Source organism: Xyrauchen texanus, chromosome 31 (genome assembly GCF_025860055.1).
Source record: "Xyrauchen texanus isolate HMW12.3.18 chromosome 31, RBS_HiC_50CHRs, whole genome shotgun sequence".
Lineage (NCBI taxonomy): Eukaryota > Metazoa > Chordata > Actinopteri > Cypriniformes > Catostomidae > Xyrauchen > Xyrauchen texanus.
In genome coordinates this window covers 14,457,220-14,474,743 of record NC_068306.1, presented here as the reverse complement: position 1 = coordinate 14,474,743, position 17,524 = coordinate 14,457,220, and the positions used below count along the sequence as shown (strand labels likewise).

Here is a 17,524-nt window from a genome sequence, read left to right as displayed (position 1 = left end):
GATAGTCACTTCCACACGAGAATGTGGAAATGAAAATGTAGATAATATTGTAGTGCATAATACTGATCTGTTTCTCACACACATCTCATATCACTTCAGAAGATATGGATTTAACCACTGGAGTCTAACTGACTACTTTTAAACTGCCTTTTGGGACTTCAAAGTTCTGGTCACCATTCACTTACATTGCACCAACAGAGCTGAAATATTTGTATACATATTTTCAGTTGTGTTCTGCAAAAGAAAGAAAGTCATACACTTCTGGGATGTCATGAGGGTGAGTAAATGATTAGGGCATTTACATTTTTGGGTGAACTATCCCTTTAAATGTGTGCATTAGTACCAAAACCATAGTATCATCTTAGTAACAAGACAAGCCATTCGTTCAACCACCATGTCATCTAAATAAATGTGTCATGTTAATTGACCAAGAGATTGTCAGTCACAATTACACAGGCACAGTGCTGACTCGAAATAAGCTGCATATAGATTTAGAATAGGTCTGCATACTGAAGCCACACACGTGTCCTATTGTCATAATTTCCTGATGTCATCATTTTTCAAAATATTTTTGAAAGTCTCTGTTTTCAGTGGAGGAAAAACGCTCTTTCAATGTGGATGAGTAGTAAACATAGATCAATGCATTTTAAACCGAAAATGTATTAGTGTGGACATGGACTGTCTGGGGTCTGTTGTACTGATATTGTGCACTTTGAGCATGTTACTCTAACCACTTTCTTCAGAACGTACTGTGTCTTTGTCTAGCTGGCCACCTAAATGACCCACGTCACTTCTTTTTCCTGCCAGTTTACTCAATGGCTTCATAGTAACACTTTACAATGATTTATAGGGCTTATGAAAACCCTCCCAAATGCCCTGACAGAGGGGATAAGGATTAGGGCCACTGCACTCTGCCACCCCCTGGAGGCCAGGGTATATGGGACATCTTTACCTCTGTCCGGCTGCTTGCGTGTGTCTCCCAGTGGCAGCTGGGTGGGACCACCATCCGCAGCAGTGCCCACCCCATTATTCTGTAATGGCATTGCAATGGGTTAACATTGAACTCTGAACCCTTAATAAAAAAAACACCTTGGCTCTGTCCCTTCCCTACGTTTTCTTGGCCTTTAAAACAAAAAGTAAGAACTGGCCACAGTTGCAAATAGGCATTCAAAAAAAAAATAGCCTTGAGAAAAAAGAGGCAAGTTAAACCAATGCTAAATTTAGCAATTAAATACAAACGCCTAGACTTAGTGAGTTTATACATTTGTTCTTGTTTATTCTGTTCCACTGCGAACACACTGTCTACATTTTAAGCTAGTCATTAACCCTCCTGTTTTGTGAAAAAATTCCTGACAACTTTTCAAATAGTCAAAAAAAAGAAACATCTGTAATGGTAAATGGTCTGCACTTATATAGTACTTTTTTTTAACCTTAGAGGTTACCAAAGCGCTTTACACTGTGTCCTAATCACCCATTCACACACACATTCACACTCGCACTCATACACCAATGGTGGCAGAGCTGCCATGCAAGGCGCTAGCCTGCCATTGGGAGCAATTTGGGGTTCAGTGTCTTGCCCAAGGACACTTCGGCATGTGGAGTCATGTGGGCCAGGAATCAAACCGCCAACCCTGCGATTGCCAGCCGACCCGCTCTACCAACTGAGCCACAACCGCCCCTGTACAGTACAGTAGATATACAGAACACCTCCCTTTTGATTATAAATACTAACACTGACATGGGCTTGTTTTTCACAAACAAGGTTTTATTTGTAGCATTTCATCTGGAGAGCATGCCACATGTCAATGGTGGTACTATTCTTTTACAGTAAACTTCATTTTGAGTGAAAGCTGATAGTTGGAATACTTACATACTGAATCAGGTTTAATATCTTTTCAGATTTTGATTTCAAAATAGAAATGTTTGGATGGCAGAGGCAAAACGAGCGAAAAACCACATAGACTTTCACACATATCTAGGATCAGGATATTACTGAGACTTGGGGATGGTCTCTTTTGACCTGAGCCAGTAAGCAGCCATCTAACAACTATTCAGTAATGCCCTAGCATCTACCTAACAACACCCTAAAGTGCCTTAAAAAACACCCTGATGTTGCAATCAACAAGTATCATACAAATGTAATAAAAATTTTGAACTTATTTGTTTACTGTTGTGGAGAATCCAAAGACATTTTGACAAAATACAGTTTTAAAATCTTAAATGGCTCGAAAATTACACGAACATAACAAGTGGGTTAAATAGGGTTTACTTCACAATGGATGTAAATCGTCAAAAATTATTGTGAAAAAACAAACACCATAACTGTCTGTAAATATATCCAAAACTGCTGGGAAAAAACAAACAAAAACCTGGGTCGAGTTGGATTTTTATTTTATTTTTTTTACATACAAGCCGATGTGAACAAGCATGTGTGATGGACGGCAATAATTTTGTTTACATTTTGTGATGTTTATCATGAAAACCTATTGTATACCTTCAAAGTTGAATATGATGCACATACAAAAAAAAAATTCTTCACATTTTCAACCTTTTTTAAGCTTAAAAATTAACCCCTCTCCACTGCTAATATATTGAAAAGACAGAACAGTATATTCAGTAAAGAAAAATACCCTCATGTATTCTGCTGAATAAAGATTAATAACTATAGGTTAAGAACTACATTAAGGTGAATAAATTATGACAGAAGTTTCATTTTTGGGTGAATTACAATATTGACATACTCATAGCTGAGTGCAGAATCTATACACCTGTATTTTCTGACTCTTATCCACCCGAGACCTGAGTGTGTCTGCAGTGTGCATTTCCCTTTTTGATTTGAAACTAATAGCACCTAATAAACAAGCAAAAAAAAAAAGAAAAAAGACTTCTAGTGCAAATATGTTTCCTAAAAATGTATATCCACATATGTGGACAGTGGGACTAAGTTGTGAAATTTTCAGTAATACCAAGCTATAGAAAGTCATATTCTTTTCATTAAATAGTTTATTATGTATCCAGGAGTGTTGGTTATTCATGTTTTTGAGACATTATAGACATAACAGCTGATTTTCTATAAAGTTGAATTAAAAATTCTTATTAAAAGTAATGTCCAGCATCATCAAATCACTGCCAACCATATTAAACTAAAATGTAATTATAATAATAATAAAATGCATTATAAAATACTGATTATCATTGTTCCATGTCTGCCAAACATATTGAGTGATCCAAACATCATATGTGGCCTGAAACTGAACTTTTGGCCAGATTTTAGGAGTGAGTGCACTTGGTTATAGGCAGGGCTGGACTAGGAAGAGAAATCGGCCTGGGATTTTACATAGCAACTGGCCCAAAATTGAGAGGGGGGGTGTTCGCTGTCCTTTTCTGCATATCGCGGCAGCATTTTGTGGTCAGTATTGCATAACGCGGCAGTTCATTTTAGCATATCTCTGCCCGTATCGCGGCCGTCCCATCGGCCCGCTCGGTTCTCCCGATGGCCAGTCCACCCCTGATCGGCCCCAAAGTGCGTCGGTCCACCGGGAAAATGCCCGGTATGCCAGATTACCAGCCCTGGCTATAGGATTATATTTAGTGAATGACTTGGCCTCCAGTCTGCTGTCTGTCTGCACTGGTCTCAGAACAGTTAGAAATGCACCTTATTTTCATTCAAACTCAATTATGCCTCAATTATTTTTTCAGCTTTTGCATGAATACTCATTTCTCAATGTAAAAATGCTCAGTAAATATGTAGGAATGCATTTACAGTACTAATATTAATGAATAGAACTCCATTGTACAGTGATAACAAAATAAAACAATAACAAAATGTATATTAAAATGAAGCAAATTGATCCACAGATTTGTTATTCAAAATAATGTTTTTTAAAATGTGGTCTTAATTTCAACATATGTGGACATCATGTTTATCAGCCCGCTGACATGCGAACACTAGAGCGGCATATCAAACGAATCTAGAGATGCTACTCTACAACAAAACAGGTTTAAATCAAAAAACTTAAAACTTTCTTACCTGAGGCACTTCTGTTGGTGCTGTGTCTGTAGCAGCGCTTCCTAAAATTCAATGTCATGCTGTTATGTCACATTATGTAAACAGACGTTTAACTCTTAAATGACAGTGTAGAGTCATGCAAACAGTATTCAGTCGGTTTTAATTCATGTAAATTATGTGTTGCATAAAGTGAAGCCAAAAAACCAAGTCCACACATGTGGATGTGGTGTCGCACGGGGTTGAAGTTGAAAAAATTGTATTATTAAAAACTATAGATGTACTACCAACTGACTAGTGTCCACAATCGATCTTCATGGAGATAGGATGATGGATAGTCAATGTGTGTTTTCATAGTCAAGTTAGCCTAAACACAATGTATAAATTTTTTAGGCAGCTTGTGTACATCATGCTCAATCCACAGAAAATTTCTGCTTTTGCCAAACTCATCTCTCCATAATTTCCAGATAAACTGCCATAATGGAAGTTGAATTATTCGTGGCTACAACTAACATACCTTTCTTAAAAAGCACTAGAAATGTCTATCCATTTGTTTAGATCTTGTGTAGCAACAATACATTTTCACATGGAAAATGTATCATTTTGCTGAATGACATTCTACATCAGTTTTGTGATGTAGAATGTGATTCCAGCTGCAAAGATGAGTGGTTTTTTTTGTAGTTTGTAAGGTGGTTATAGTAGAAGTCAGGTAGGGTCAGCTCTTCTTCTGCATCATTCTCTGAGGTATCACCATATCAATATCTCTCTGAGCGTGCATTTTTGAAAAGAAAAACTCGAAGTGATGAGTGCTGAACAGCCTCCAGAGACCAAATCAAACTCTGTGTTTCCTGTAACCTCAGCACCATGGGAAGTGACCACACACACACACACACACACACACACACAGAATAATGCCGACCAGCTCTTCGACGATGTGAGCCACTGCTCTATATGGTTTTACACAAAGTGATGATTTCTTTGTCAAACATTCCTTCGATATACACACTCACACACACACACCACTTTTTCCCTGAAGCAATCCACAACCCCCATCTCATTCAGTCCTACCCCACTACGGCTAGGTCTCCAATTAAATCAAAAGTGGTTTGTTTTTATGGTGTTTTGCGCTGACAAGTGGGCTATCATCCTGACGACTCTACCTGTCAGTGAGCGACTGAAAATCCTCAGTTGACAATGCCCAATGCTTCCAATTATGAGAGAATCAGACTCTTGGCAGGCTAGCAATCTTTCCACCCTCCCCCAAGTCCCTTCCTCAACCCCCCCCCCCCCCCCCCCCCAATAGGCACCCCCATCTTTCGGCATTCGCCCCACCACAGGTTCTGCCATTTTCCTTTCTCATTCTTGCTCCCTTCATCATTCCCCCACTTCTTTTTTAAAGATAGGTATATTTCCTCTGCAAATTACTGACACAAAACGGGGTGGCGCTCTGGCGGTCTCGAGTCTGTGTGCTGGCGGTCCCGAGACCCCTGTCAGCTTTAATGAGCCAATAAAGGTATATTTCTCCAGCATGAATGCACTTAAGTCTTTCTTGTGTGACAGCTGACTGGGAAATGTGAGTGTTAACCTTATAAAAGATTCAGCAATTCTCATTATTGTCTGTCAAATCTCACACCTGATGGCTTTAAGGTGCATCATTTGCATCCCTGACTGGTCCAGGGTGTGCCCATTTTTTTTCCGCTCGATGTTTGTTTGTTGACTGAAGTCGACATTTCTTTCCTTTATCTGAAGGCATGTTTTACACAATGTTTCTAAATGACAGCGATGCCAAAGTTTATCCAGAAGCGACATACCACTTTCCTGAACATATTTAAATACACTCACCTAAAGGATTATTAGGAACACCATACTAATACTGTGTTTGACCCCCTTTCGCCTTCAGAACTGCCTTAATTCTACGTGGCATTGATTCAACAAGGTGCTGAAAGCATTCTTTAGAAATGTTGGCCCATATTGATAGGATAGCATCTTGCAGTTGATGGAGATTTGTGGGATGCACATCCAGGGCACGAAGCTCCCGTTCCACCACATCCCAAAGATGCTCTATTGGGTTGAGATCTGGTGACTGTGGGGGCCATTTTAGTACAGTGAACTCATTGTCATGTTCAAGAAACCAATTTGAAATGATTCGAGCTTTGTGACATGGTGCATTATCCTGCTGGAAGTAGCCATCAGAGGATGGGTACATGGTGGCCATAAAGGGATGGACATGGTCAGAAACAATGCTCAGGTAGGCCGTGGCATTTAAACGATGCCCAATTGGCACTAAGGCCTAAAGTGTGCCAAGAAAACATCCCCCACACCATTACACCACAACCACCAGCCTGCACAATGGTAACAAGGCATGATGGATCCATGTTCTCATTCTGTTTACGCCAAATTCTGACTCTACCATCTGAATGTCTCAACAGAAATCGAGACTCATCAGACCAGGCAACATTTTTCCAGTCTTCAACTGTCCAATTTTGGTGAGCTCTTGCAAATTGTAGCCTCTTTTTCCTATTTGTAGTGGAGATGAGTGGTACCCGGTGGGGTCTTCTGCTGTTGTAGCCCATCCGCCTCAAGGTTGTGCGTGTTGTGGCTTCACAAATGCTTTGCTGCATACCTCGGTTGTAACGAGTGGTTATTCAGGCAAAGTTGCTCTTCTATCAGCTTGAATCAGTCGGCCCATTCTCCTCTGACCTCTAGCATCAACAAGGCATTTTCGCCCACAGGACTGCCGCATACGGGATGTTTTTCCCTTTTCACACCATTCTTTGTAAACCCTAGAAATGGTTGTGCGTGAAAATCCCAGTAACTGAGCAGATTGTGAAATACTCAGACCGGCCCGTCTGGCACCAACAACCATGCCACGCTCAAAATTGCTTAAATCACCTTTCTTTCCCATTCTGACATTCAGTTTGGAGTTCAGGAGATTGTCTTGACCAGGACCACACCCCTAAATGCATTGAAGCAACTGCCATGTGATTGGTTGATTAGATAATTGCATTAATGAGAAATTGAACAGGTGTTCCTAATAATCCTTTAGGTGAGTGTATATATTTAACAAACACAGAACCGAATAAATAAATGAAATTCAACACATTGTTTTTACCTTAGGTGACGCAGAAGACTTAGGGGGTGACTTTGAAGTCCCTTGCAAGTCATCTTTTCTGCCTTATCAAATCTTCAAACAATCAGAGATTGAACTTTAAATAAAAGTGTTTGAGTGACCTTTGTTCAGATGGCATTGCTGTGCATCTCCATTTATTATGTCAGATTTCTGTCCTCTATACAGTATAAGCTGTTCATTTTACAGTACAACCCACCTTGTATTACACTTAAAGGTGTATTACCAGTCACTAAATCACTAAAGCTTCATCATTGTTATAATATTTAATCATATAACAATAAAACGAATTATGTCATTGCCTTAACATTGACAAGTGCCTGCAAGTTCTTAAATGTCACATTTTGCAGAGTTAAGGAGATTTAAAGTAATATTCCAAGATAAATGCAAGTTAAGCTCAATCGACAGTATTTGTGGCACAATGTTGATTACCACAAAAATACATTTAAAACTGTCCCCACCTTTTCTTTAAAAGAAGCCAAAATCTGGGTTACAGTGAGACACTTACAACAGAAGTCAATGGGTCCAATCGGTAAACGTTAAAATACTCACTGTCTGAAAGTATAGCAACATGTAACAACATAAACAACATGCATATTAACATGATTTTATTGTGATAAAATCACTTACTAACCTTTTTTTGGAAAGTTATATCCAATCTTATAAGTTTGTTGCCATGACGACCTAACGCTGTAAACCATGAAAAAGGACTGTAAAAATTACAATTTAAACAACTTTACAGCTCACATAATACACAAGTTTTTCACAAAACTGTAAACTTCACATTCCAAAAATTCACTACCATTTTAAGTGCCTCGATATATTAAACGTAAAGGAGTGATGAATTAAAAAAAAAAAATTGTTAATCAACATTATGCCACAAATGCTGATTTAAACAATCCTTTAAAAACGATCCTTTAAAAAGTTCAGTCTTGTTTCCAAAGGGCCATGTAGCAATAAGTCTGTTTAGTGAATAATACCAGTAATCTACAATGAATTACAAAGGTTGAGAGTAATACATTTGATGATGTAAACATATTACTCTAAACCTTTGCAATTCAAGTCCTTTGGAAACAAAAGATGGGAATATTATGTTCATGTAATATCTTTAAGTGAAACAAGTCTTTTGACCCCATAGCCTTACAAGTATTGCATAATTGTCTAACGATACAATTTTAACAAGCTTTATTGTGATGGCAAATCTCAATCCTTATAATGCCAAACTTTGTGGCAGGTGCTGTCTATATGTCTAGGGTCATTGAAGCTTCTAGACAGGTTGCACATCTTTAACTATATAGTGCTTAGAAGATTAAATAAAAATAAGTTAGTGTACCTCTTTTAATTTGAACTCATTAAGACTTAAATGAAAAAAGAAATTAAACTTTAACCTGTTGTTACTGAACTAGTGGCCAGAACTCTAGCCCATCTCTTGGCCTGGCACAGAGAGGAAAAAGAAAATGAAAGAATCCCCATCACACACAGTGGGCACCCTTAAATTAGATTCTAAACTAAAGAGAGTGTGCATGCACCCCGCCTCATTGTGACAGCTTGCAGCCGCGTTGACACCCCTTGGGAGAGGGGAGCGGATTCACTAACCTGCCGTTGTCTGTGGCCGAATAGCGCTTCCAATCTGCTGTTCTGATGGGGGGGCTCGATCATTGGGACCTGTCGAAAAAACACGAGGGGCTAACTGTTTGAGAGAAAGACGTAAAAGGGAGGACAATAGTTTTTCATGCATGTTAGAGTTTTGTGTCACGCTGGGCTTTCAGAAAGAGCAGTCGCCCTCATTATTGCTCATTAACATTGAATATATTATACCATTCGATACTTGTTATGAACTAAACGACATGGTTGTTCGATAATCGTGTTTTGAGCATTGAAAAAGGAAAAGTAAGGCAATGCCACAGACTGCCCTGAGTTTAGGGTATTAACAAATAAAATGCAACTTATAACCCGAACTTCACAATTAATGATAAACCTATACGACCAAAAGCAGCAATAGTTGTAATGGCTGCTTGTAATAATATTTTTTACTTTTTATTAGTAGTAGGCTAGGTCTATTATTATTATTATTATAATACAGACATGCTTTTTGCTAGGTTTAGGCTTTTGTTGTTTCTGTTGTTTGTAATTGGGCTAAAGCATTGCTACCAATATATAATAAAAATTGAAGTTGTTATTTTAGTATGTATATATAGGGTACATTTCCTGTATCTAAATAAAAATACATTAAAACCTATATTTCACATATAAATATAAATATGTAATGCCTTCAGGCTTGAACAAACAAAATGCACTCGATACGAAGTTTAATTAAGAGCCTTTAAAATATTAGAATTAGACACATCAGAATCAAGGCTTAAATTAAACTTTCAGGGGGAAAAAAAGCTAAATGGGAATGTAGTGGGAAAATGTCCATATTGCAAAAAAGTGGTCAAGGCTTCACTCAACGTGCGCTTGGAGGAGAGGAGTGAAAAGACCTCCCCACTCCTCATAATAACCCTATTATAAGCCTCATCAATGATGTAATGAAAGCAAACAGTGTGAAAATTGCCTGTAAACAGTTGGATCCGAGTCTCCTAATGAATTCAGTGTCTCTTTTAATCAAAGTGGGCGACCTGCGGGGAGGGGTTTAGTGGGCGTGGGGGGTCCACTTTCTTCTTAGCTAGCCAGTCAACACCCCCAAACACCTCCTAACCAATGGAAGCGTGTCGCTTGGGACTCACGTGGAAGGGGTGCTCTTAAAAACATAGCCACTGAGTATTGCACAAGTTCTTTTTAGGCTTTATCCGTCGCGCCTCTGACTTTCCGTTCCCCAATGTGTCTATTTAACCCGCATTACCTCATTTGCGCTTCTGTTTTCTCACAGTATTTTTTGCACTCCTCCGTCCAACGATTTCGTGTCTCCCATTGCATCACCTGCACTGGTACAGAATGCGCTTACCTTTTCCTTCCGGATTCAACTCTACTCGCCACTACGATCTACCTTTGAACTGATGAAAACTTCAACACTTGCCTGCTCCATGGGCGCCCAGTGCGAGGCTTGAGCTATTGCGCTTTGCTTCTCTGTCCGTGGTGCTGAAATGCACTCGTCCTCTAAGTAGGCTACCTTGTTGGTTTTGCACCATCGTAAGGTGTTATCTGTTTATTCAGAATAGCTTTTTGAAATCATTTAGTAAATAATTCAAAGCTACCATCGATAGCGACTCGCTTCTTCGCGAAATACAAGGATTCGAGACTATATTTAGGCTGTATCGAATTTCTTTATTATTATTATTTTTTCCACTTTTGTCAAGGTGTGAGGAGCTAAAGGAGGGAAAAACATTTCGGAGGCTGGGTCTTGTGTCTGCTTCTTACAGAACCTCTACAAGAAAAATATTTTAAAAAGAAAAAACGTCTAAAAGTCCTAAAGGAAAGATTTTATTATTATTTTTTTTTTTTAGAGAGAGAGAGCGGATGAATATTTCTCATTTCTGATTGTGCTTGGGATTTTCCTCCTGGATAGATCGCTATTAAATCACACTTCTCCAAGCGCCATTCACCAAGCAGAACTTGGTTGAATACAGATGATAATCTGAGAGGCTTCACAGAAGCACTAGAGTGGAGATGGAAGCGTCCACCAACGGCTCCAGTTTTGGAATCGACTCCCTACTATCCCACAGGCCTGGAAGCCCAGTCCTTGCAAAGGGGGACAGTTTGGTAGGGAGTTTGGAGTTCAGCCCCAGGTCAGACTTAGAGAGCGGTTGTTCTTCTCCTCCGTCCCCGAGGCGGGAGTGCGGTGAGGATGCGGCGCAGAGACCGGGTCACCCCCTTGGGCTTGCGTCCCATTTTCAGCACGCGCCGATCTCCGTTGGATCACAACCTCGGACTGTCACTTCATCCTTCTTAATAAGAGATATTCTGGCTGACTGTAAACCTTTAGCGGCTTGTGCCCCTTACTCCAGCAACGGCCAGACGACGCAGGAGACAGGAAGGTTGGCATCCAAAATCGCTGAAGACTACATTGAAAAGATCCACAGTAACTCATCGTCAGACAGTGAATACAAAGGTAAAAACATAAACTCGTGTTAAATTCTTTTAAAACGTTATTGCAAATTAATTATGACAACCACAACTTGCAATTTCATAGCATGTTGTAGCACAACAATCATGACAGTAAACGCGTTTAAATTATTTGATATAGAAATAAAATACTATAACTATAATTACAACAACGATATAACACCTGATTAAAAAAGAATCACTCAGTATTCCGTGAAAAGTCTATTTTTTTCGTTGTTTAATGGTTTAATATTTATACATGTATTCCAAATTGTTCCAAATGACAACAGATCATGAAAAATAACTAATTATCAGATCAATATGACTGATAGACAAAGTGTGATAGGCCCAGAAAACGAAGCATATTACTTATTTTTATGGTCATCTTATAACCAATTTATTTAATCAATAGCCAAACTCAAATAAGTAATATTCTTAACTGCTCCTATGTAGGCTATCCACTTTAGATATAGACCTATCCGAAAATAATATATTTCAGTAAATGTATAAATAGTGACATATAATATCTAGCTATTATTCATTCTTTGCAAGTGAAGGATATAGATATTTCTTTATGTGATAAAAATTGTTAGATACAAGTCAAAGAATATTGCCCAGAACAAACACTGTGTGACATTACATCAAAGGAAAAAAATGGTGAGAGGTGAAAACCCGTTTCCTGTGACATATCATTAGATTGATGTCATGAAACACATGAAGGCCAGTGACCAAATATTGCAGAAATATACCCATATTCAACAATAATAATAATTTGGTGGTTACAAAAGTCTTAGTATTTGGACAACTAGATTGATGTTTTTGTTGCTTTATCATGTATCTATCAAGCTCTTTAAGTGGAAGTGGGGCATGTTAGGAATCTGTAGCCTCAAAAATATTGATTCCAGATATACTGGCACTCTCACATCATAATATTATTAGCTTGGCAAGTCTATAGGCTGGATCGGAGAGTGCCGTGATCAAAATTAATGCCCTCCAAATTTAAGGTCATTCTATCTCCAGATCGCTTCTAAAGAGTGTTCGCCGCTTTGATTTTTGCCTTTCTACCCTCTTATAATTCGGATATTTGATGCAATTTGTCCCAGTGCTAATCAGATTTGTAACGCACGGAGTCTGTCCGCTCTTTATTTCGCTCTTACTCATGTCCCTGTGAAGTTTCTCCGGTCTCGGTTGAAAGGTTCCCATCCCTTGTGGCTCAATTAGCCGGATTATTGTGCTCCTTGAGAGACGACTCAACTACTCGACTGGCAAGATCTCTCGCGTCGTGTCCCTCTCTTTCTGGGTTCAGAGAGAAAAGAGATTGGTAGAGAAAGAGAGAGAGAGATGGGTGAATTAAATATAAAAACTCTGTGTTTTCAAAATCTGAATATAAAATCTTAAAAATGCATGTCAGATTTACAGGCACACTCTATAAAGTATTTAACATGGGTTATGTGGAAACCTTCGACACCATAACAATTGATGACTTGCCAAATGGCTTTACTGAATTCCGTAGGCTTTACTGAAAGACATTAGCTAACTAAACACTTCACTTATCAAAGATACAGACTTTCATACACTCGTGTTAACTTGAGTGGCTTTGCTTATGTCAAATTGGTTTAATCGATGTTTCAGTGAAAGAGGAGGGCGACAGGGAGATCTCGAGCAGCAGAGACAGCTCGCAGGTCCGTCTGAAGAAGCCACGGAAAGCGCGGACAGCCTTCACTGACCATCAGCTCGCGCAGCTGGAGCGCAGCTTTGAGCGTCAGAAGTACCTGAGTGTGCAGGACAGAATGGAGCTAGCAGCATCTCTAAACCTGACCGACACGCAGGTCAAAACCTGGTACCAGAACAGGAGGTAAGCATGTGGTCTGTTAAGGAAATAAGTATTCCACCAACATAAAAATAATGAAATAAAAAATATAAATAAATCATCCGAAAATGATTTAAGATAATGGTGATATTTTTGTTTAGCTATGGTCTGATGGTCCTATTATTTATTCATTTATTCTATTATTTATCATTTTAGTTATTCGTTTTATTGCATTGCGTTAGTTTGTATTGCATGAATGATAACATTAGTTTTATTGTATTCGTTTTACTATATAAATATGAAAATAAAACTCTTATCACACTCTTTTTATCTTTGGTTGTGCAGTCTCACGCGGGCGCAACTGCACCTGCCACAATAACCTTGTCAGGCGACGTCCTTGCATTAGTTGCATCAGCACAGAAAAAGGCAAACCAGGGATTTATTTTTTTTACCTTAAAACATGAAAACATAATACAAAAAGTTGAAGCATTTAATGTTTATAGTGATTCCGAAATTAATGTCATTCTTGGATGGTTATTTATTTCTTAATGTAAATTTAATTAAAATAAACCAAAACACTTCAAGGTGTTTAATTACATTGTTCTTAGTTCTGTGTTTAATTTAATACGCTTGCACTGTTTAAAGGCGGTGCCATGCTCGACAACACGCTTAATATCGAAATGTTTTACTTTGGGTTTTACACATTAGTGCATCCTCAGTGAATTATTGCGATACCCTGCATTACTTTTACTAGGCTACTTCTGCCATAGGCTACTACTGCCATAGGCTACTACCCTTAAATGTAATTATTATTTCGTACCATGTGTGATTTTCTTTCTTAATATTCGCTTTTTTATAATTGAAGACTTGCCCAGCTTTATTTAACATCTACATTAATTGTGTAACTAAGATCAAATGAATTTCACATATCTCATCAGACACATGGTCCTCATAAAGTGTAGCATATGGCGAGGCGTAGTGTACGTCTGTTCGCCAATATCACATTTATGAAGCACTCAGATGTAAAGGGCAGCGCTCTGACAGTTTTCTGTTCTTCTACGTTCTCTTGCTAATATTATTCCCTTCGTGAAAATATTGAAACGCGTCGTTAAAGTTCATATGCTATATTTGCAAACTTGATATTTAGAATTGGTGATTTTAGAAATAGATAACGTAAATCAGAGAGTTATTATTATTAGGCCTATTATTATTTCTATTTAGGCTTCATAATTTCTAGTCTTGCAATGCATTAGCCTACATGTGGAATATTCGGTGAGTTTTCTTTCATTTTATTCATTCCACTATTTGTCACTGATTTTATGACTCTGTAAGAAAAAGACTATCCGTTTTCAAATCAGTTTTGATTGTTTATATTTCTTTTTTCTTCTTCTTCTTTTTGACTCTCTTCTTCTTGAAAAAGGACGAAGTGGAAGAGGCAAACGGCAGTCGGACTTGAATTGTTAGCGGAAGCTGGGAATTATTCTGCCCTGCAGAGGATGTTCCCTTCGCCGTATTTCTACCCTCAAAGCCTGGTGTCGAATCTGGACCCTGGAGCAGCGCTCTATTTATACAGGGGACCTTCGGCGCCCCCGCCGGCGCTGCAGCGTCCTCTCGTTCCCCGGATTCTCCTGCACGGTCTACAGGGCGCCAACGAGCCGCCGCCTCTGCCCCCCCTCTCCGGTGTGCTAACCAGACCCATACCTCCACGATGAACGGCATGTTTCGGACACTTTTCAATAGATGGCAGCTTTGAACTTCACCATCAAAAACAATTTCATGGTGACGAAGAATTCGAGATGTGTCACAAAGCCACAAAAACAACCTGACACACGAAAGTGATTGGAGACATTTTAGAAATGATACGGAGAACTTATTTAATTTATTTTGCATTTGTTTTTAACTTATGTTTATATTCGTTTACACAAACTGTTCATTCTGGAGAACACACATAGGCTAAACCGTTATAGGCTATAGCTACAGGACGCAATAATAACGGGAATAACAGGGGCACTTCTGTTCACAGAGTTCTCATTATTATGATTATTGTTGTTATTATTATTATAATTATTATAAAATTAAAAATGTCGAACTAGGCAAGATAACAAATGTGAATTGTTGGTGCTATAATATTTAAATGGCAGATTCATATTTAATTATGTGATCAAATCCAGTAAATCGTGGGCTTTGTAGTGACCCTCTAAATGTACAAAGGAAAAGAGGTGTAAATAAGAATATTTTGGTTTATGTTGAAAGACAAATCTTGACTTTTCTCTCTTTTCGCATCATAAGTCTCACACTATAAGGTGATATTGACATGAGCAGCACATTTAAACCCAGTCTCTACAAAAATAAAAAAAAACATTAGAAAAGAGGTGCTATGTTACTTTTACATTTGATAAACTGCTGTAAGTAGCAAATATAAATAGTATAAGTGCTACCGAAACAAACAAGCAGTTTACTAGCCGAATGATTGACGAGATGGATAATTAATCGATTATGAATCGATTATTTTGTGCTGCTTTTTCCCCTTTCTGTATTCCTGCACAAATGCCAGCAAAAGGATTTGTGCGTGATGAGTGTACGGTTCTTGACCAGGGGCGCAGTGGACACCCAAAATATACAATATAATTTTGATGTTAATGGAAAAGCCAATTTCTCCTTTCAGGTCACTTGTGACCAATAAGATGTGAAGGAAATTACAGGCTCTTCCTTGTCCATTACCAGTCTTGGCATCCTGCCTATTGAACCCCGCATGCAACCACAAGTGTTAGATCGGGCATTGTGCATCTCTGTATAAAGCCGTTGAAATATCTTGTCATTCTTTCTGGTGAAGCTGTATATTGAGAATAATGATTTGTGAAGTAATGATTCTCGTATTTCCAAAAGATTTTCCTTCGTGCCCCGTGTGCTTAGCGGTGTGAACTTCTTTTGAAAACTCTTGAAACGGCTGGATGTGCGGGGGAGGGTGGTCTTTAAGGAAGGAGAATTACTTTTATAAATGTGCTAATAAAAATATCTCATTAATTTACCACTGACTGAGAATGTGAAGGTAGCCTATATACAAACACTGGGTAAATACACACTGGTGCTCCCATAGACTGTTCAATTAAACCAACAGCCAGTATAAAAGATCAGTAGGTATGCCGGTGCATAATGCCCGTGCCAGGTCTTAACATCTACAAACAAAAATATATGGGGGAAAAATGCAGGGGTTCTACTATTGTATACGTTATAAAATACTGCAGGCCTACTCTGCAACAAGAGAAAGGAACTTGCTTTTTTTTTTTTTTTTTTTTTTTTGCACGGAAAGTCCCTTTAGACGTTTTGACCTTGAGAGTACATGAAATTAAACAGAAGTAACGCCAATCTGTCTTCTTGAGATATCCACGCGCACCTACAGTAATCATTCTTAATTTGCATGCAACTTTAAGTCAACTTCAAAGTAATTCCAAACAATTTCAGAAGCCTTCTCAAAGTAATAGCCTATGTTATAAAGTATATATATTAGCCTATATTATAGTTCTGGCTAAAAGTGTGTCAATCCGATGTCCAACGAAGGATGAAAATAAGCTTTAAAGAGTTACATTTGAGATTATAGGCTATAATGTTTTTTACGTTCTGTCCAGATTTTCAGTGTAGTTTAATGAAAAGTAAAAGTTTGCTTATGAAACTAACATAACGCCACTGATAGCAATATCATAATATTAGAAATCCGAGAACTCTATTACTGGCAAATGTGTTTGAATTATTTTAAACATGACTGTCAGACACTTTGCTCAAACACCACACTATTTGGTTAGCATCATGGATTTAATTTGTCGAACCTACAAAAAAGGTTAATAAGAATGTCGCACCAACGAACGAGAACATTCGCCAACCTAACCTTTTAGAAACGCCTGGAGATTTTCAGAGGGCTTTAGGGAACTTAATTCTACCTTCATATCTTAAAGTTTAACGCAACTGCCTACTATGAATAGGTCAAACCTTAAATGTCATTTTGATAAACAGTTTTATGCAACTTAGAACAATGTTCATCCTTTGAAGTATGTATGACTATTGATAAGAAAGGGAAAATGCTGGTACAGTGATTGGACATTGGTTGTGGGTGGATGTTTTTTTTTTTTTTTCTTAATTTTTTTTATCTATTTATCTCTCCCTCTCTCTCTCACACACACACACACACACACACACACACACACACACACACACACACAAACCCACATACAAGTTTATCACCATCCATTGTCTTGAGTCAAGAGTAAAATGGCTTGCACTCTTTTTTGCCTTCTATGTAAAATCATCACGCATCGCTAATCAAGCAGAGTTCACAATGTCATTTCATTCAGTTTTCATTAACAATATGTGGATGAAATATTAATGGTCAACTAAGTGTGTAGTTGTTTAAGTGCCTTAAATGATCCCATTTGGAAATGGAATGTCTCCATACCCTTTCTTGAGAGTGGTGGTTTGCTGCTCTTTGCCAAAGGGCCCCAACAGCTGGTCAACGGGCAGTAATGAACGCGGCGGCATGGGGACATCT

At 38.4% G+C, this 17,524-nt stretch overlaps 1 protein-coding gene across 1 annotated transcript; it reads left to right on the top strand.

The window, feature by feature from the left end:
- The first annotated feature begins 9,922 nt into the window (after window positions 1-9,922).
- LOC127624590 (barH-like 1 homeobox protein) lies at window positions 9,923-16,255 on the top strand. The gene is made up of 3 exons (XM_052099374.1): window positions 9,923-11,181; window positions 12,807-13,029; window positions 14,405-16,255. Exons 1-3 carry the CDS (start codon window positions 10,740-10,742, stop codon window positions 14,694-14,696), a joined length of 957 nt encoding a protein of 318 aa, XP_051955334.1. The 5' UTR covers window positions 9,923-10,739; the 3' UTR covers window positions 14,697-16,255.
- Window positions 16,256-17,524: the final 1,269 nt, after the last annotated feature.

What these genes read in the sequence shown, in the direction of transcription:
- LOC127624590 (XM_052099374.1), top strand. Translation starts at nt 10,740, where the DNA reads ATGGAAGCGTCCACCAACGGCTCCAGTTTTGGAATCGACTCCCTACTA. An exon ending in GTCAGACAGTGAATACAAAG is followed by an intron (nt 11,182 to 12,806) that starts GTAAAAACATAA and finishes TCGATGTTTCAG; the next exon opens with TGAAAGAGGAGGGCGACAGG. An exon ending in ACCTGGTACCAGAACAGGAG is followed by an intron (nt 13,030 to 14,404) that starts GTAAGCATGTGG and finishes TTCTTGAAAAAG; the next exon opens with GACGAAGTGGAAGAGGCAAA.